The following is a 16061-nucleotide window of genomic DNA, read 5'->3' as shown; positions in this document are numbered from 1 at the left end:
CACAGTTAATTTTTGTCAGTCATTTTTATTCTTCTTAAGTTTTAATAATAATAATAATAATAATAATAATAATAATAATAATAATAATAATAATAATAATATTGACTGTAATTATTATTGACATTTGTTCACAAGTCAAAACCTGGTTTCTAAATGAGCTTAGATAATATGGAAATAAAATTATTAGATGAATTATACAATTTTCATTTTTGCTTTAACTATTGTTTATTTTTGATTAATTAATCAATTAAATATTTGTTTATTTTTCTCTTTTGTAAAAAAACAAAACAATTTTTTTTGTAATTTGTAGCTCAAATGATAAATTACCGAGTTGCATTAAACGCGTCATACTGACGTCAAATCGATATTTTCGGTGTGTCCGTGAACGCAGCTGCTGTATAAGACTGGCGGAAGGAGTTCGCCTTCTTACAGGAAGACGGTGATTTCGAAAGTTATTGTTGTTCCTTTATCAGGAGCGCCGTGCTGCCACATTGCTCTGTCTAATTAATCTAACGTTTTGAAGCGACCGGCTTCTGAAAACCACAACAATGATTCTTTAATCATTATAACACACGCAGTATTGGTAAGTTTTTTATTATTATTATTATTTCCTTTTTTAAATCACAAAGTCGTATGACATTGGATTAGTGAGTAACGTCCAAACCAGGCCTTTGTCTTAAAAGGTTATTTTTTTATAAGTAAATATAAAGAAATAATATTTTACATGTATTTTTTAAATGTGCTTCTTACTACAGACATTGCATGTAAACAAGGCAGCCTGTTGATGCTCCAGTCACGGGTTGTTTTTAGCCTGGACTCATGTTTCACCACTTAACCCCATTAAATTACTTAACTGGAATATTATTGAGGGAAACCACTGCCTCTTGGGACTAAATATATATATTTTTGTACGTTTTCTTGGATGACCCCTTTCTTTTTCTTCTGACAGCTGCAGGTGAGAAAATAAACCCGTTTTTTCACCGTAGCTTCAAATTAAACATTTTTTTTATGTATATTAGTGTCTAAAGAAGGATAAAATGGAGATTCATAAATTGCTATCGTCATCACACATTTTTATATGGATTTATAAATGTCTGATGAGAACAGTCAATTAGTTTTAGTGCTTAAACCATCCATTCATTTTTACCTTCTTGCCCATCTGAGGTCAGAAACAGGTCCAGGTAAAAACCCATAAAAATAAAATGCCATATAAAAAGTATGAAAACATTTTTTTGGTAGTTTTGAGACTGTATCTTTTGAAAACGAACACAGGATGTCTTTTATTTTTGCACAATTCAGACTAAACTTTAGGAATATTTTGGCGAGAAGCTGGCCAGTGTGGCTTTATCAGTCACACCCAGCCAGACATATGATGCCAAAGTGTAAACATTTTAGGAACTATGCGTAAGCTTTAAGAAAACAAATACAGAATTTTACTAATGTTGATATGCCCCACCTGCCAATTATCTAACATGTTATCTAACTACTGACATAAGAGGAATACACTGCAACAACACAAAATCTTACCAAGTATTTCTGTCACATTTCTAGTGTGAATATCTTAGTGCACAAAACTAATTTATTTAAATTAGCTCCTACATCTTTTCAGCAGGATGTAGGAGCTAATTTCAAGTCAATAATTCCTAAATATTGATGAATAATAACTTAATAACTGGCAGATTAATTTTTAGCAGTACATTTTTCCCATAAGTAAAATAATCTTCCAGTGCGACTAAAACTTTTTTCATCAATATAAAGGAATTGCTGATTTAGTAATCTTGGTAACCAAGATATTTGCATTAGATATTAGAACAGAAATACTTGGTAATGATTTTGTGTTTTTTCAGTGTAAATCTAGAGGGAATTCGTTCAGTCGTCTGGGTCGTGATGAATGTTTTCTGTGCAGATAAGTTCAGAGAGGAGAGATGGCCATCGCTCACGTTGCTACAGAGTATGTGTTCAGCGACTTTCGGCTGAAGGAGCCAAACCAGGCTCGGTACCAGAACATCCGAACGGAGCTGGCCGCGGACAAGATGGTGACCTGCGTGGCTGTGGGTCTGCCCCTCCTCTTTATCTCCCTGGCCTTCGCTCAGGAGGTCTCAGTTGGTGAGTCAGACCAGAGCTAATCCGGTAAAAATCCAGATTATCTGCTTCTGGTCGGGCAAAATGAAGAATCATCAGATGATCTGTCTTAGATTCAGTTGAAGAAATGGGAACAAATTGTGTCTTTATGACATTCGGCTTGTAACAAACAGTTAAAAAAAAAAATCTGATTTTGAGTTTTAAGATTTTTTTAGGCACAAAAATGGTAATACATTGATATCAATATGGCTGAAAACATATCACAATATAAGTGTTTCATATCAGTCGATATTGATTTGTTTTTGTTTTAAAATACTGAGAACTGTTGGTGTGACTTTAACTCATCCACAGTTTTCACTTCACACTAGAGATGTGCCGATCAGGTTTTTTCCTGCCGATACCGATCACCCATGAGGGCCGATCACCGATACCGATCACATAATTATTATTTATTTATTTTTTATCATAAACGCTACCGGTTACATTATGTGGAAAAAGGAACCATGAATTCACCTTAATTTAGACAAAAACTTGTTTTTAATAACTTTTTCCAAGAAGAAAACTAAACAAAACAGGCATTCTGCAAATTGTACTACTATCAATTATACTATCTTTAACAGACTGATAACATATGGAGGCTCTGAAGAGGCTAAATGATGCAAAGAGCCAAAATAAAACCTCTCAACATTGCCAAAAAAATTCAAGTATAAAACTTAACATTCAAAGGCAAATACAGGATCCATTACAATAAACAATCCAGAGTTACTGAATGAAAACTTCCTGTATGCCATTGTTTTTATGCCATATTATATTTGTCGTGTTGATACATTTTGACTTGCTTCACCCCACGTGCTTTAATTTTCCGCCGCAACACGCAAACTTCCCCTTTCACTCAGTGCGTTATAGTTCCACATCGCTTAGGATTTGTTGCTGCGCGTTTGCGCAGAGTGAAGGAAAGAGGAGACCAGCTGCACAGGCAGGCTGCGAAATGAGATGCAGGTGATCGGTATCAGCAACAAGAGACGATGATCGCCGATCATACACTTTTTCACGGAAATCAGCCCGATTATGATCGGTGACCGATAGATCGGCACACCTGTACTTCACGCTGTCATTTCTTATTTTTAAGCAGTTATTGGTTAAGCAGTTACTACCGAGGAACTGCCGCTGCGCCAGTTACTCTGTAGGTTGTTGCTAAGTAGCCAAAGAGTGAGTGAGTTGCTAGGTAACCAAAGAGAGAGTGAGTGAGTTGCTAGGTAACCAAAGAGAGAGTGAGTGAGTTGCTAGGTAACCAAAGAGAGAGTGAGTTGGTGGCTGTGTGTGAGACTATTGAGCAGCTAACGTCTTTTTTTCTGACTACATCTCCCAGAATGCTGTGCAGTTCTGGATTGGAGTTCAGTGAATATATTGAATATTCTCTCCAGGGTATCATCTATTGATATTGATCACGTGTTTATAGCGATATATGTTATTGATTTATCGTCCAGCCGTAAATATCAATTAAGGGTGAGCATTTATTGTATCGTTTATCATTTCTAAAAAAATATATTTTGATTCATTTTTGCCACAATAAATTTCAGTTAAATATATAAAAAAATAAATAACGGTATTACTGGAAATGTTATTTTTGCTGTTTTCTCCACAGTTTGTTCTATAAGAGCATCAATAAATACCAGTAAATTTGAAAGTATAATTAAATGTAGCTACTGTGAGCAGTTTTGTGATATAAATTCACTTTTTTTAAGCTGGAATTTTTACTTTTATTTTCAAGAACAATACTTGTGTTTGTGGTGCTATGATGGCCATGCAGTCACAGCCATAGAGTTACCTAAAAAATAAACAATAGCTGTTTGTTTTGTTTTTTTACTATAATTGTTTTATTGTTACCACCTCAAAATATCACGATAAAATTCTAGGTCCATATCGCCACCCCTGATGTTGATATTTGTTTTGGTAGATATTTAAGTGTATTTATTTCCAAGAGTTATAGTCTAAATTTTGTGTTTTTTTTTTTTTTTTTTTTTTTCAGGTACTCAGATAAGTTGTTTTTCTCCCACCAACTTCTCCTGGAAGCAGGCAGGTTATGTGGATTCGTACTGCTGGGCGGCTGTTCACAATTACTCTCTGGTTCTGGGGCTGCACAAGGTAAACACACACACACACACACACACACGTTTAAAATGTCTCCATCTAGCCTTGCGCCACTAAAACCTTCTTACTTTGGTCACATCAGAGCCGTCAGAGGAGTCGGTTGGATGTTTATGTCGGAGACCAAAACAAAAGTAGCCCATAACTAAAAGTCTGAAAAGTGTGGCATGTTTTTTTTGTGCACTGCAAAAACAAAATCTTACCAAGTATTTTTGTCTAGTTTCTTATGAAAATATCTTTGTACACTTGAAAAAAACAAACAAAACTGACTTGCATGTACCTGTAAATTAGTTCTAGTTCAACTGGCAGATTATTTCACGTAGGGGGAAAATGTCTTGTTGTAAATTAAATAATCTGCCAGTGGGACTAGTGCTCTTGGAAAAATGTAATTAATGACTTGAAACAAGCTCCTACTTCTGGCTGAAAAGTCATTTTACAGGTTTATGGTTTTAAAAAAAAGTTATTTAATTTCAAATAAATGTGCTCTATGTTGGGTTGATATTCTCTAATTCAAATTAAAACATTGAGGTTTTTTGGTTTTCAAAATGTAAAACAATTCAAATTGTTTGAATATTTTACTCGTACTACAGGATCTCACATCAGGTTGTTTAATTTGCCCATCTGAAAGCAGTGACTTCATTCAGCTTTTGTTGTGTTAATTATTTCACGGGTGTGTCAGAAAAGTTTTGCATTGAGACAGGAGGTGTGTTTGTCTGTTCACATTCCTGTTTGTTCTTACTGGTGTCCTCAGGAATTTATATTTATATCAAAGCGAGTTCAGGCTGAACATGTTAATGTAATGTTTTTATTTACATTTTACTCATACGCTAAGCTTCTTTTTGTAACTGGTTTCCACTTTAGTCTCACTGCTTTACGTTTGGAGTCTAAATCAAATGCCAGTTTATTTCTTCAGTATTTAAGTTTGTTTCTTTTGAACATCAGGCGACGGTTTAGAGTGATTTGTGATGTAAAAGTAGAGCGGAGGCTGTCGGTTCTGGACGCTGCCGTCCAGCGCTACATTCCCAAACCTAAAACCTTTTCTGCATTTTTTCCCCCTTTTCTGTCTCATACTTCAAATAAATACCACAAAACATTTAAATAAAAAATAGGAAAAGGTAATAACACTGTACTCCAGTTTCAGTGAAGAGAGAGATTCTTCATTCATTTGGTTATTAATCTGAATTTTGTTTTAAAATGGCACATTTTTCCGTTTGTTTATAGGATATTATAAATCAGACGAAACATTTTAATGCTTAAAATAAAACGGCGTTACTTTAGTGACCCCTGATCATTTGTAATAAAGAATGAACCTGCAAGTAAAAAATACACCTAATATTATATGTGAAAAACTATGTAACTAATTAATAAAAGGACAGCAAAATGTGCTTAATAGATATATTTTTTATCTATAATTTTAACTGCGTGAAGCTAAAACAGCTGGTAGTCGAGTTCTGGGTAGAACATATTTTCCATCTTAAATGTAACATTTTTCACACAGTTTTGGTTTAATTACTGCTTTGAGTGTGTCGCTACAGCCGCAAATGACCTTTTTTGAGTCTATATGCTGTAGTTAACGATTAATCGATCAAAGTTAATTGATGATTATTTCAATTATCAATTAATCTGATTAATGTTTCAGCCCTAGTGCATTCATTAGCATTAAATGTAACATTTTGGTGATAATATTCAGGATCGTATGATCAGCATGTGTCATCGAGCTGCTTCTGATGAAACTAGAAAATTGTCCGTTAGTGGAAATTCGACCGAATACAACGGTTGGCAGTTTCCTCTTCAGGTCCTCCTCGATCCCCTCGACATCAAGTTGGGTCGTCTGTGGGTCAAACTTTCTGCTCGACTGAAGCCGGTCACTGTTAACCGTTCCTGCTCACCCCGTCTCTCCAGTTCTTCCCCTACATCCTGCTGCTGGTGGCGGTGCTGATGTACTCCCCCGCCTTGTTCTGGAGGTTTTCCGCAGCGCCGCTCCTGCAGTCGGACCTCGCCTTCATCATGGAGGAGCTGGATCGGTGCTACAACCGCGCCGTCACTCTGGCCAAACGCTTGGCGACCTCCAGACTGCAGACCTCAGACAGGTACGCTCCAGGATCACAGCCTCACTGCAAAACACTGGTGCAGCTTAAGCTTTTTACATGTTTTACTTCTAACTCTATAACATAAGAGGAATCGTAATAAATTGCACCATTTAATATTAAACAAAGCCATTGTTTAGAAATCTATGCAAAAAACAAACAAACATGCTTGCTGTTTGAAAAGCATGTACATCTACACTGAAAAAACAAGCATTTTTGGTCTAGTTTCTTGTTTCATTATCTTAATAAATTTGCAAATAAGACTAAACTAACTTACAAATAACTTTTCAGCAACATAGAGGAGCTTGGTTTATGTAATAACTCCTTAATATTGATGAAAAGAACTAGTTCCACTGAAAGATTATTTCATTTATTTCAACAAGAGATTTTTCCCGTCTTATAAGTGAAATAATTTGCCACAGGAAATAGAACTATTTTAATCAATATTATTGACTTAAAACAATCTCCAATATCTTGGAAGTTAGTTTTTTTTTAGTAAAAAATTGTAGAAAATTAATTCATAACTTGTGATATTCTTTAAAATACATCACTTTTGTAGTTCTCAAATCTTGTAAGACCTGCCAGTTTTAAGCTGCTTTAAGTGAATATTTGTGACTTTATCTTCCACAGATAAGAAGTGATTCATTAAACTAAACATACCGTATTGTTTAGAAGTGAGTGAGAGTTTAAGATAAGGTAATAAATGTTAATGATCTGCAGAGGACAACAATAAAACATTTTTCTACATCAGTGTATTGGGCCATTGTAGATTAATAAGAGGGAGTAAATTTCCACCTAAAAAACTCTAAAACAAAGGACATTTCTGAGTTAGAAAAGTGGAAAAAATTGCTAGAAAATAAACAGAATTTTTTTAGATTAATCTCAGGAAAACATGGAAATTTCAAAAGTCGAACAATTTCGATTTTTGAAACAATTTATTTTTTTTCTGGACATTTCTGAGTCTAATCTCAAAATTTCTGTTTTTTTTTTTTGTTTTTTTTTTGTGTTGCTATTTTGTTTATCTACAACGGTCCTATTATGCCGCAGTATTTTTCAGTGTAAATAATGTATTTAAACTTCTCCCCGCTCTCTGGCCAGCGACCTCACGGAGGGCTGCTTCAACTACCCGCTGGTGGAGAAGTTCTTGATGACCAAGCGCTGCTCCAGGGTGCTGCTGTCCTACTACCTGCTGTGCCGCGGCCTGACTCTGGTCACGCTGCTCTGTGCCTGCTTCTACCTGGGCTGCTACCTCCACCTGGCCTCCATCATTGACCAGTTCGACTGCCTGCTGCGGGTCGGCCTGCTCGTCAACGACACCAGCATCCCAGAGAAGGTTCAGTGTAAGCTCATCGCCGTGGGAGTCTTCTCTCTGCTCAGGTAACTTTGCATCTGCAGTAGGGTTGCAGACGGCTAAAACTACATGAAACGGACATTATTAATTTTAATTAATCGTGTCAATTAATGGTTTATTAGTTAATTAACTGATCATTTCCGCTTGGTTTTAGTATTGTAGTTTGGCCTCCATTCAGAAGAGGGTGCCATCATCCTTAAGCAGAGCCATAGATGAACAAAGACGGCGCATATACAAATAGCTATTTGATTTTTAAAGAAAACTCAATTGTTTCATAGAATTTGATTATTTGTAGTGTAAATGTTGTGAATGTATACATATAGACAGATGAACAGATGGATATATATTTATGTAGATATACATCTACATAACTCGTCACGAACCACTAGGTGGCGGTAATGCTGCTGTAAGTTTTTTGCCAACCGCCAATAAAACTAAGAAGAAGAACAAAGATGGCGGTGATGGCGGGGTCCATAGATATAATATAAGGATAGACGCCTCATGGACCGCTGTCGCCTATTGTCACTGACGAGATTTAGGGCGGCCATTTTGGAGCGGTCCACCACCCCTACTCAGCGTTATGTGTTTAGCAGCACAATGAAGTATCAGCGCATTTAATCGATCATGACACGCTTTTTTGTTACTGGAAACTATATTCAAACATCTATCAAAGCTACATTTATAAACAATTGTATTATTTAAGTATGTTTTTAAGTTCAGCATATTTAAATATGCTTAGTGGCTATAACAATAGAATAGAAACGGAATATTCTGATATTGATGTATGATGAGCATTATACCAATGCTCATCATTGATCATCATTGATGAGCATTGATGTAAGCACACAGCCGTTCAGAGTGATTCAGCAGCTGAGATTGAGTCCAAAATCCGATGAGAGATTCATCCGTGCTTCAGTGAATCCGTCTCTCTTTATAGATTCTCCCTCTTCTTCCTCACATCGTGTCTTTATAAAACCTTCAAAACAAAAACGGAAGATTTGGGATATATCTTACTTTTGACAGAGTGAAAGATTTACATATAAATAATAGTCTTTACCACCTGTGTAAACTTTGTTGATGAACGTTATAACACATAATATAAGTTTTATAATATGCTACATTGTTTCATTTCTAATGTAGGCTCTTGTGTCAGATAATCTAAGTCAATGTTAGAGAATAATACATTTTTTTAGATTTACAGAATCTCAGTTAGCCTTCATACCAGGGCTGAACCCCGTATTACACTGAGCACTATAGCTAATATTATCTGGTATCGCGCCGGTGGACATAAATACAGTAAAGTAATATTCTAATCACAAAATATACACAATAATATTCCATCTTACTTGTGAAATGTTGTCTGTGGAGCCCTCACATCAATAGTCCATCGATCTGAACAATATCCCTCAGTGCTGAGGAATCTTCTGCTGTTTTGATTGAGCAAAGTAGGAGGGACTACTGCTCCAAGATGGCCGCCGTATTTCCTGCGCCGGACCAGCCAATGCGGGGTCTACTTTTATGTCTATGGCGGTCATTGAAAAGCTAGAACGGGAAAGAGAAACGGTCCAAACAGAGTCCGGTGTGGCTCTGTTTTAAAATAAAAAAAAAACTCAGCAGCCTCCTTAAGTTAAGTTTCACTTTAATAGCGCTTCATTCAGCTGAGCTGCGGAGTAACGTCAAGTTCTGAACAGTAAACTACAGATTTAATGCTGTGAAGGGGAAGAAAAGCAGAGCAGATGCAAAAATAAAAAATGTGTAATCCAATCAATTTTTAAATCATACATTTTAAGTTAACTGCTTAAATACAGTCCGTTTTTCAATAATTGTTGATGAATATAAATTGTAATAAGTTATGTAAATCAATAGTTTGTTTCAGCAACAAGTAAGTTTAAAGTGCTTTCCATCATAAACACACACACAGCCAACAATTGTCAAGTGCCATCGTTATTTAAATGTCATTTGCCAGGCTAATCTTTCTGCCTGGCTTCCAGTCTGCTTTGCTTCTCAAGTTTTACCAACATGAAGTGAAAATGTTTCTCTAAGGGAACCGCCCAGCAACCTCGAGGCAGAGAAACCCAAGAACTGTGGAGATTAAATAAAACTTACTGTGATAAATATAGAATATTATTTTCTGATAATCAAATGACAGATTAATAAATCAGATTACCTGATACATTTTTCCAAATAAACTCAGAAGGAAGGGGGCAGGATTTACGCTAAGCAAATGAAATGTAAAAGTTTGGGAACCTCAGCAGATTTATAACCCGTCTTTCTCTTTGTTCATTGTTTGTGTCCAGTGCCGTCAACCTGGCCATGTTCATCGCTCTGATCCCGGTGGTGATCTACGCCAGCCTCCGCCCGCTCTTCTGCCAGGGATACGCCCTCTTCCTGGAGACCTACCAGTCGCTTCCCACCGTGAGCGTCCTACCTGCTCCCGGCGGCCAATGGGACGACCTCTCTCTGTACCTGCTCTACCTGGAGGAGAACCTTAGCGAGCTGAAGTCATACAAGTACATGAAGGTGCGTTTGCTTCCTGTACAGATTAGAGAGGAGACCCTGGGTCAGACGGGCTGCGGACGAACAACACTAGATGGAAAACTGCATTTTACATATTTAGCTCTGGTTTTCTAGATAACGTGACATCTGTGCTGTTTTTAGGACCTATATTAAATCGGTAACAGTGAAGATGCCCCTCCAGCATCTTGAAATCAAAATAAATTAATTTTGCTACGTTTGTGCAGCAAAGACCTTCATTTGTGCCACTAAATCTGCCACAATAAAATAATCACTTGATAAATAAAAATATGATTTATTATCTGCAGAAATTTTATCTACAGGTATATCATTTCATTTATGATTTCAGTTTTTATTTATTTATTGTATTTGGTTGTCTATTTTTTTATTATTATTTAAAATATTCTCCAGATCCAGTGTAAACTGTCATTACGGCAGGATTATCAATGATGCTATTCAACAATAATACAACAATATTAGAACCGTTTCTGGGACAATTGATCATTCAGCAAAATGTGTTATTGTGACAGGTCTGTGTGCCACTGTCATTTTAAAAATATAAATAAAATAAAAAAACTGAGGTCAGAGGTCAACCAGCCACCCACATTTACAAAATTAAAACAAAATTGGTGTTTGATTCAACTCTGCTACATTTGTGCAGCAAAAATGTCGACTGTATTTTCTTACACTTGTTTAGAATATATTACTTTATTTTGGGGGTTTTTTAATGAAAGGGGTGGGGAGCTGGTTGACCTTTCATGACCTCTGGAAAGATTTATTGCCTTTAACACGATGGCAGCACAAATGAAAATTTTTGCACCACAAACTTTTGACACCATTTTTGTTTTGGGAAAAAAAGCAGTGGGATTCAACTTCACTTGGGTCCAATTATGCTGTGATAAACAATATCAATCAATACATAATACATCTGATGGGCTGTTCAATAATTTAAATGAACCCAGATCCAGAACCGCACAGCATTCTGGGCAATGTAGGCAGAGGAAAGACTTTAGCTGCTGAATCTCTTTCGGCTAGGTAGGAGGAATCAGCTAACTCACTCACTTTGGTTACCTAGCAACTCACTCACTTTGGTTACCGAGCAACTCACTCACTCTTTGGTTACCTAGCAACCTGCCCTCTTGCACAGCAGCAGTTTTTGGTTTTGCCACTTAAGCCTAATGCTTAGAAATAAAAAGGATTGAGGTGGAGTGACAGGAGAAAACGGCTTGAGAGGAAACTTACTGTATGGATAAAGCAAGAGTTGACCCATATTTCAGATATTTAAAACAAAAAACAACTAATCAATAATTATCGACTTGTATGAACTGCTCATTAATTAAAACGTTGTCGTCTTTTGTAACTCGTCTGCTTTCCCTCCGCAGGTGTTGGAGATGTTGAAGAAGCGAGGCGAGTGCGCCGGGGAAAACTTTGACACGGTGGGGCTGCTGCAGACGCTCTGCCTGGTGAAGATGGACACCGTGGATGCGAAGAAAGCCCCAGAACCTGAAGCCAAACCGGACGGAGGTTTGGCTTCAGGATCCGCACCTGTCGCCAACGACAACGAACCTGCAAAGAACAACGTCGGCCGACAGAACAACACCAAGACGGAAACGGAGATGCAAGGTGAACGCTGGATCAGACCTGTCAAGTTTAGGACATGATAGTCAGTTATAGCAAATAATTTACCAATTATAATCCAAAAGTGCTTAGATTAGATTTTTGTAAACGGTTTACTCTGAAAATGACAGCGGTTGTAGTCTAATTTATGTCTTTACATGCTAAATTTAGAATAAACAATTGGCATAATGACAATATATAGAAAGATGTCTAATAAATAAATATGCAGCCAGGCTAAAGTAGTGATGACTGTGGATCATTTTGACCTGATCATGTTAATTTCTTTTGCTTTGTTTTTCCCAGAGCTCCATCCATTGCTTTCAGGAATCGATGAGACAGGAAGCAGAACTGAAGAGGCTGGGACTCTTCGTCAGCGAGTGATGTGATTGGCTGGAGCCCTTTACTCTTGATGGAGACACAAAGACTCTGAACGTCTGGATTCACCAACATGGAGCTGACTTTACTTTTTCTTTCATTCTTGAACACACTTGAAACTGAAACGAACAAAAAAGGACTAAAACTTGTTCGCTTTGATTTCATGATTTCACCGTTTGTTTTCGTAAACTTTTGATTGTATTTCAGATGTGGTGGGTTAAAAAAAAAAAAGAAAATCACTACAAAACCAAGAATGAGTCCAGCTTTTCCCCTCGATCGAGCCGACGTCGGAGGGTCTGCACTGACAGCAGAGCTGCAGAACGTTGCTTGAAATGAAATCATCTCAGTCCGAGTCGAACGGTTTACAGACTCCTTTTGTGAGGACAGCTGCTGCGCCTGAATACGATTATTATTCAGGCTTCATCCGAGTTATTGTTTGAATCTGTACTGCAGATTTAATCTCTCATTTCAGGCTTCGATTGCATCATCTCACCTCTAGAGCCGGTGTTACAAATTTCCCTGAGGAGAAACTGAATGTAAAATCTGCTCACTGGATTTTCTGTTAAATGGTACAAAAACAGAAAAAAACTGAACATGCTTGATGCATCTATGTCTGTTTGGGATCACTTAGTTTTCATGAGATGGTCGATCACATTTCAGGATGCTTTAATAAATGTTTTTTTTCCCAGGTTTTTAATGCTCATGACTTTCAAAAGAATAATTTCAATCTCTACGTTGATTTTTCCTGCTGAAGTAGTGGATAGTTTTCTCAAATTTTATATTATTGTAGAGGTACAGCTGCATGAAGCTTTTGTATTAGGGAGAGATTTTCCAGTTCAATAAGGTACGGACTGTTCATTTTTATATCTCATTTTAATTTTGTTGACTCTCAGGAACAAACATCTGACTTCAGTTTTTACTTTATATCGAGTCGGTTTTGCTCACGAAATGGCTTTAATATCCAGTGTTTTCTTCTTGATAACGTTTTTGTTAAATTGTTTTCTGGCTGATGTTGACAGTGTTTTTGTGAAGAGGGGTAGTTGTAGTGTTTTGTAGTATTAAAGCAGAACTTTGGTGTTTTTAATTTTGTGATGAATAAAGATGGAATCCTGTTCTTACAGCTGAACGTTTGGATACACTTCATTTATTATATTCTTTTTACTGAGTGGCTTGGGGCGCATTTGAAAAACATCCGACCTGTGTTGTTCGGACTGTCATGAAATTTTTAAGTTAAAAAGCCCCCAAAAAATCAGAAGTTGAAGTTGGCTTCCGATTCGGAAAACCTGTCGAGTTTAAAACATGGATTGGTAACATTGTTTTTTGGCAATTATTTCAACATTTTCAAGATTTAGCAGCAATTTTGACCCATGTTTAGACGGTGGTGTAGTCTCCGCGGCGCCATGTTTGACTCCAGGTGTTTTTTTTTACCTGGAGTCAAACATGGCGCGATTAATGTGCGATTAATCGCGTTTTTAGCACATTAATTGCACTAAAAACGCGATTAATGCAACTTAATCCTGTTTTCTAAAGGATGATTCCATCCAATTGTTCACTACCTTGAGCATTTTAATTCTGTTTATAAACTAACATACTTACACTTTTTATCTGATTTGTTTTAGACTAACTGCAGCATATTTAAAACCAAGTGTGATTTGTGAACTATTAGTTCTTTTTCTGCATCGAGACTACATTAGAAACGCTCCAGCTCCAAAACTGCAACACAAACACTTTTCAAACATGATTCACTACTAATTGTAAAACATACTAAATCTAATTTTTTCAAACCACATTATTCTACACTGGTGACGGATTCATTCAATCAAGGTGTGGGAGTTGTGAAACCTGTCTAATTTGTAGAAAATTAAAAACTTTAATAAAGTGCCCATATTAGATTTTTGCATCCAGACCACATTAGAAACAATCTAGTATACCCAGACTTGTCGAGCCTGTTCTAGATTATTCTACATTAATTTATTCAAACAAAGTGTGTGATTTTTGATACGTAATGTCAAATGAGGTTCTCCTCAGTCCGGTAACCATGTCCTCTCTGGAGAAAATGGATCTTGAAGACTCTGGATTTATGATTCTATCTGTAGCATCTTCTGCAAAATCAAAAGGGACGAAACGGAGCAAGATTATTAGAAACAGACTAGATACTAACTCTGCAATAATTATGTGAAATTAAATTAATTGTCTAATATAAAAAAAATAGTTTGGGGCTGTCGGGCTCAGAGTCTGAGAGGCTTTTCCTTTATCAAACTTTTTTTTGTGCCTCTTATTTAGTGGAAATGTTGATGAGATTTTCTCCAAAATAACCTTTTTCAACCTTTATAGCTCCACTGTTGAAAATGAGGCTCTAACATTCATAAATGACATTGAAATAAAATCCAGTCCAACATCTGGTTTGAGGTGATTCTCTGGCTCAGCCATTGCACTTCGGCTGTGCTGACCCCTGCGAATTCCCCAAATGTGGGAATCTCGACTGCATAATTTATGGTAGTGGGGGACTGCGTTCGCGCTCTCCCCTGATTCACTGTTAATATGAAAAATTAACATTTAAAGACACACAAAGCGTGGAGTTACTTAGTGGCCCCGTTGAAACGAATTGGATGTGTCTGAATTCCTCCTAATTTATCAGGTTCCTTTAACACTTCATTATTTTTTCTTTGCCAAGTTATGTATTTTTTAATGGTTTAGGGTTAGCAACAAGGCTCCAGGCCTTTTGGGATATTTTACGGTAGTGGGGCACTGCGTTCGCACTCTCCCCTGATTCACTGTAAATGGAAACTAATCTCTAAGCATAAACTGTTGAAATTAACTACATCTGGAGATATTACTGCAAAAAGTGCCGCAGAGGTCTAAGTTCTCAAAACTAAAGGGGGATAAATTTGATATGTGTAATTTTCTTTCATAAAACAAAGAAATAGGTGATTAATTTCAAGTATTTAATCAAAAATTTTTGGATATTCTTTGTTTAAAGTCACACATTTGTACAAAAAATAACTTTTCTTGATTAACGAAACAAATATACAGTATCAGAAGTTTAAGTTTATTAAATTTATAACAGCAGAACTGTTTTACAGAAGGAACTCGGCTTTGCACCAACGCAAATGGATTATATATTTGCCCTTCCTGGTAAAAAGATTTGAGAGGTAATCTTTACTACAATAACCTTTTTTGATAAATGTTTGAGAACCTTTGGGAGATTGAAAGAGTCCAATCCGCAGCTGGCAAATACTGTATTGAGATGATTTCCCTCACTCAGACAGAGCCCAAGGCAGTGACAGTCCTTATGTATTCAGAGCAAGTTCGCCTAGAAATGTGTTTTTCCAACCACTGTGCCGCGGCACACTAGTGTACCGTGAGTGACCGTCAGGTGTGCAGTGGAAATTATCCAATTTCCCCTACCGTATTTTCCGGTGTTACGTCAATCCGCGTTTCCCCATCAAAAAGCTCAAACAACATGCTTCGGCAAAGTTGTCACACTTTCTTCACGTTTTTGCGTGAAATTAATAATAATAATACTAATAATTATAATAAATAAATAATATATGTTATACAAGGCAATACATTTTAATGCTCAATATTACCCATCAGACACCATTCCCCCTGTGGTAAAGGGGGGAACGGTATGTGATGCAGTTACGGCCAGTGGCCTTTTCTGTGTTTATTTGGTTTTTTTGCAGTGGCTAATCAGACTGACTTCACCTGGAAGTGGATGCTGCCCTGTTGTCCTGTGCCACACCCTGAGGCCTGGCAGGGGAGGCACCATGTGAGAAAAAGATGGCTTCACCCCTGGCTATGTCTGGTTCCCGTTAGGGCTGTATAAATAAATCGATTCGGCAATATATATCAATATTTCCACCCTCGGAAAATATCGATATATA

General features: G+C 36.8%; 1 protein-coding gene across 1 annotated transcript; it reads left to right on the top strand.

Moving 5' to 3' along the window:
- The first annotated feature begins 418 nt into the window (after positions 1 to 418).
- Positions 419 to 13300, top strand: LOC103475074 (pannexin-1-like). Its single transcript, XM_008426473.2, has 8 exons — positions 419 to 583; positions 1907 to 2106; positions 4112 to 4227; positions 6133 to 6320; positions 7416 to 7694; positions 9966 to 10188; positions 11565 to 11805; positions 12103 to 13300. Exons 2-8 carry the CDS (start codon positions 1926 to 1928, stop codon positions 12183 to 12185), a joined length of 1311 nt encoding a protein of 436 aa, XP_008424695.1. The 5' UTR covers positions 419 to 583; positions 1907 to 1925; the 3' UTR covers positions 12186 to 13300.
- Positions 13301 to 16061: the final 2761 nt, after the last annotated feature.

The sequence above is a fragment of the Poecilia reticulata genome, linkage group LG13, assembly GCF_000633615.1.
Source record: "Poecilia reticulata strain Guanapo linkage group LG13, Guppy_female_1.0+MT, whole genome shotgun sequence".
In the NCBI taxonomy this organism is placed as follows: domain Eukaryota; kingdom Metazoa; phylum Chordata; class Actinopteri; order Cyprinodontiformes; family Poeciliidae; genus Poecilia; species Poecilia reticulata.
This window is presented reverse-complemented; position numbering and strand designations above follow the sequence as displayed.

Bases quoted from the DNA above. Each gene is read 5' to 3' on its own strand.
- LOC103475074 (XM_008426473.2), top strand. From the start codon at position 1,926: ATGGCCATCGCTCACGTTGCTACAGAGTATGTGTTCAGCGACTTTCGG. The intron at 4,228-6,132 runs GTAAACACACAC...CCGTCTCTCCAG, and splicing joins TGGTTCTGGGGCTGCACAAG to TTCTTCCCCTACATCCTGCT. The intron at 7,695-9,965 runs GTAACTTTGCAT...GTTTGTGTCCAG, and splicing joins GGAGTCTTCTCTCTGCTCAG to TGCCGTCAACCTGGCCATGT.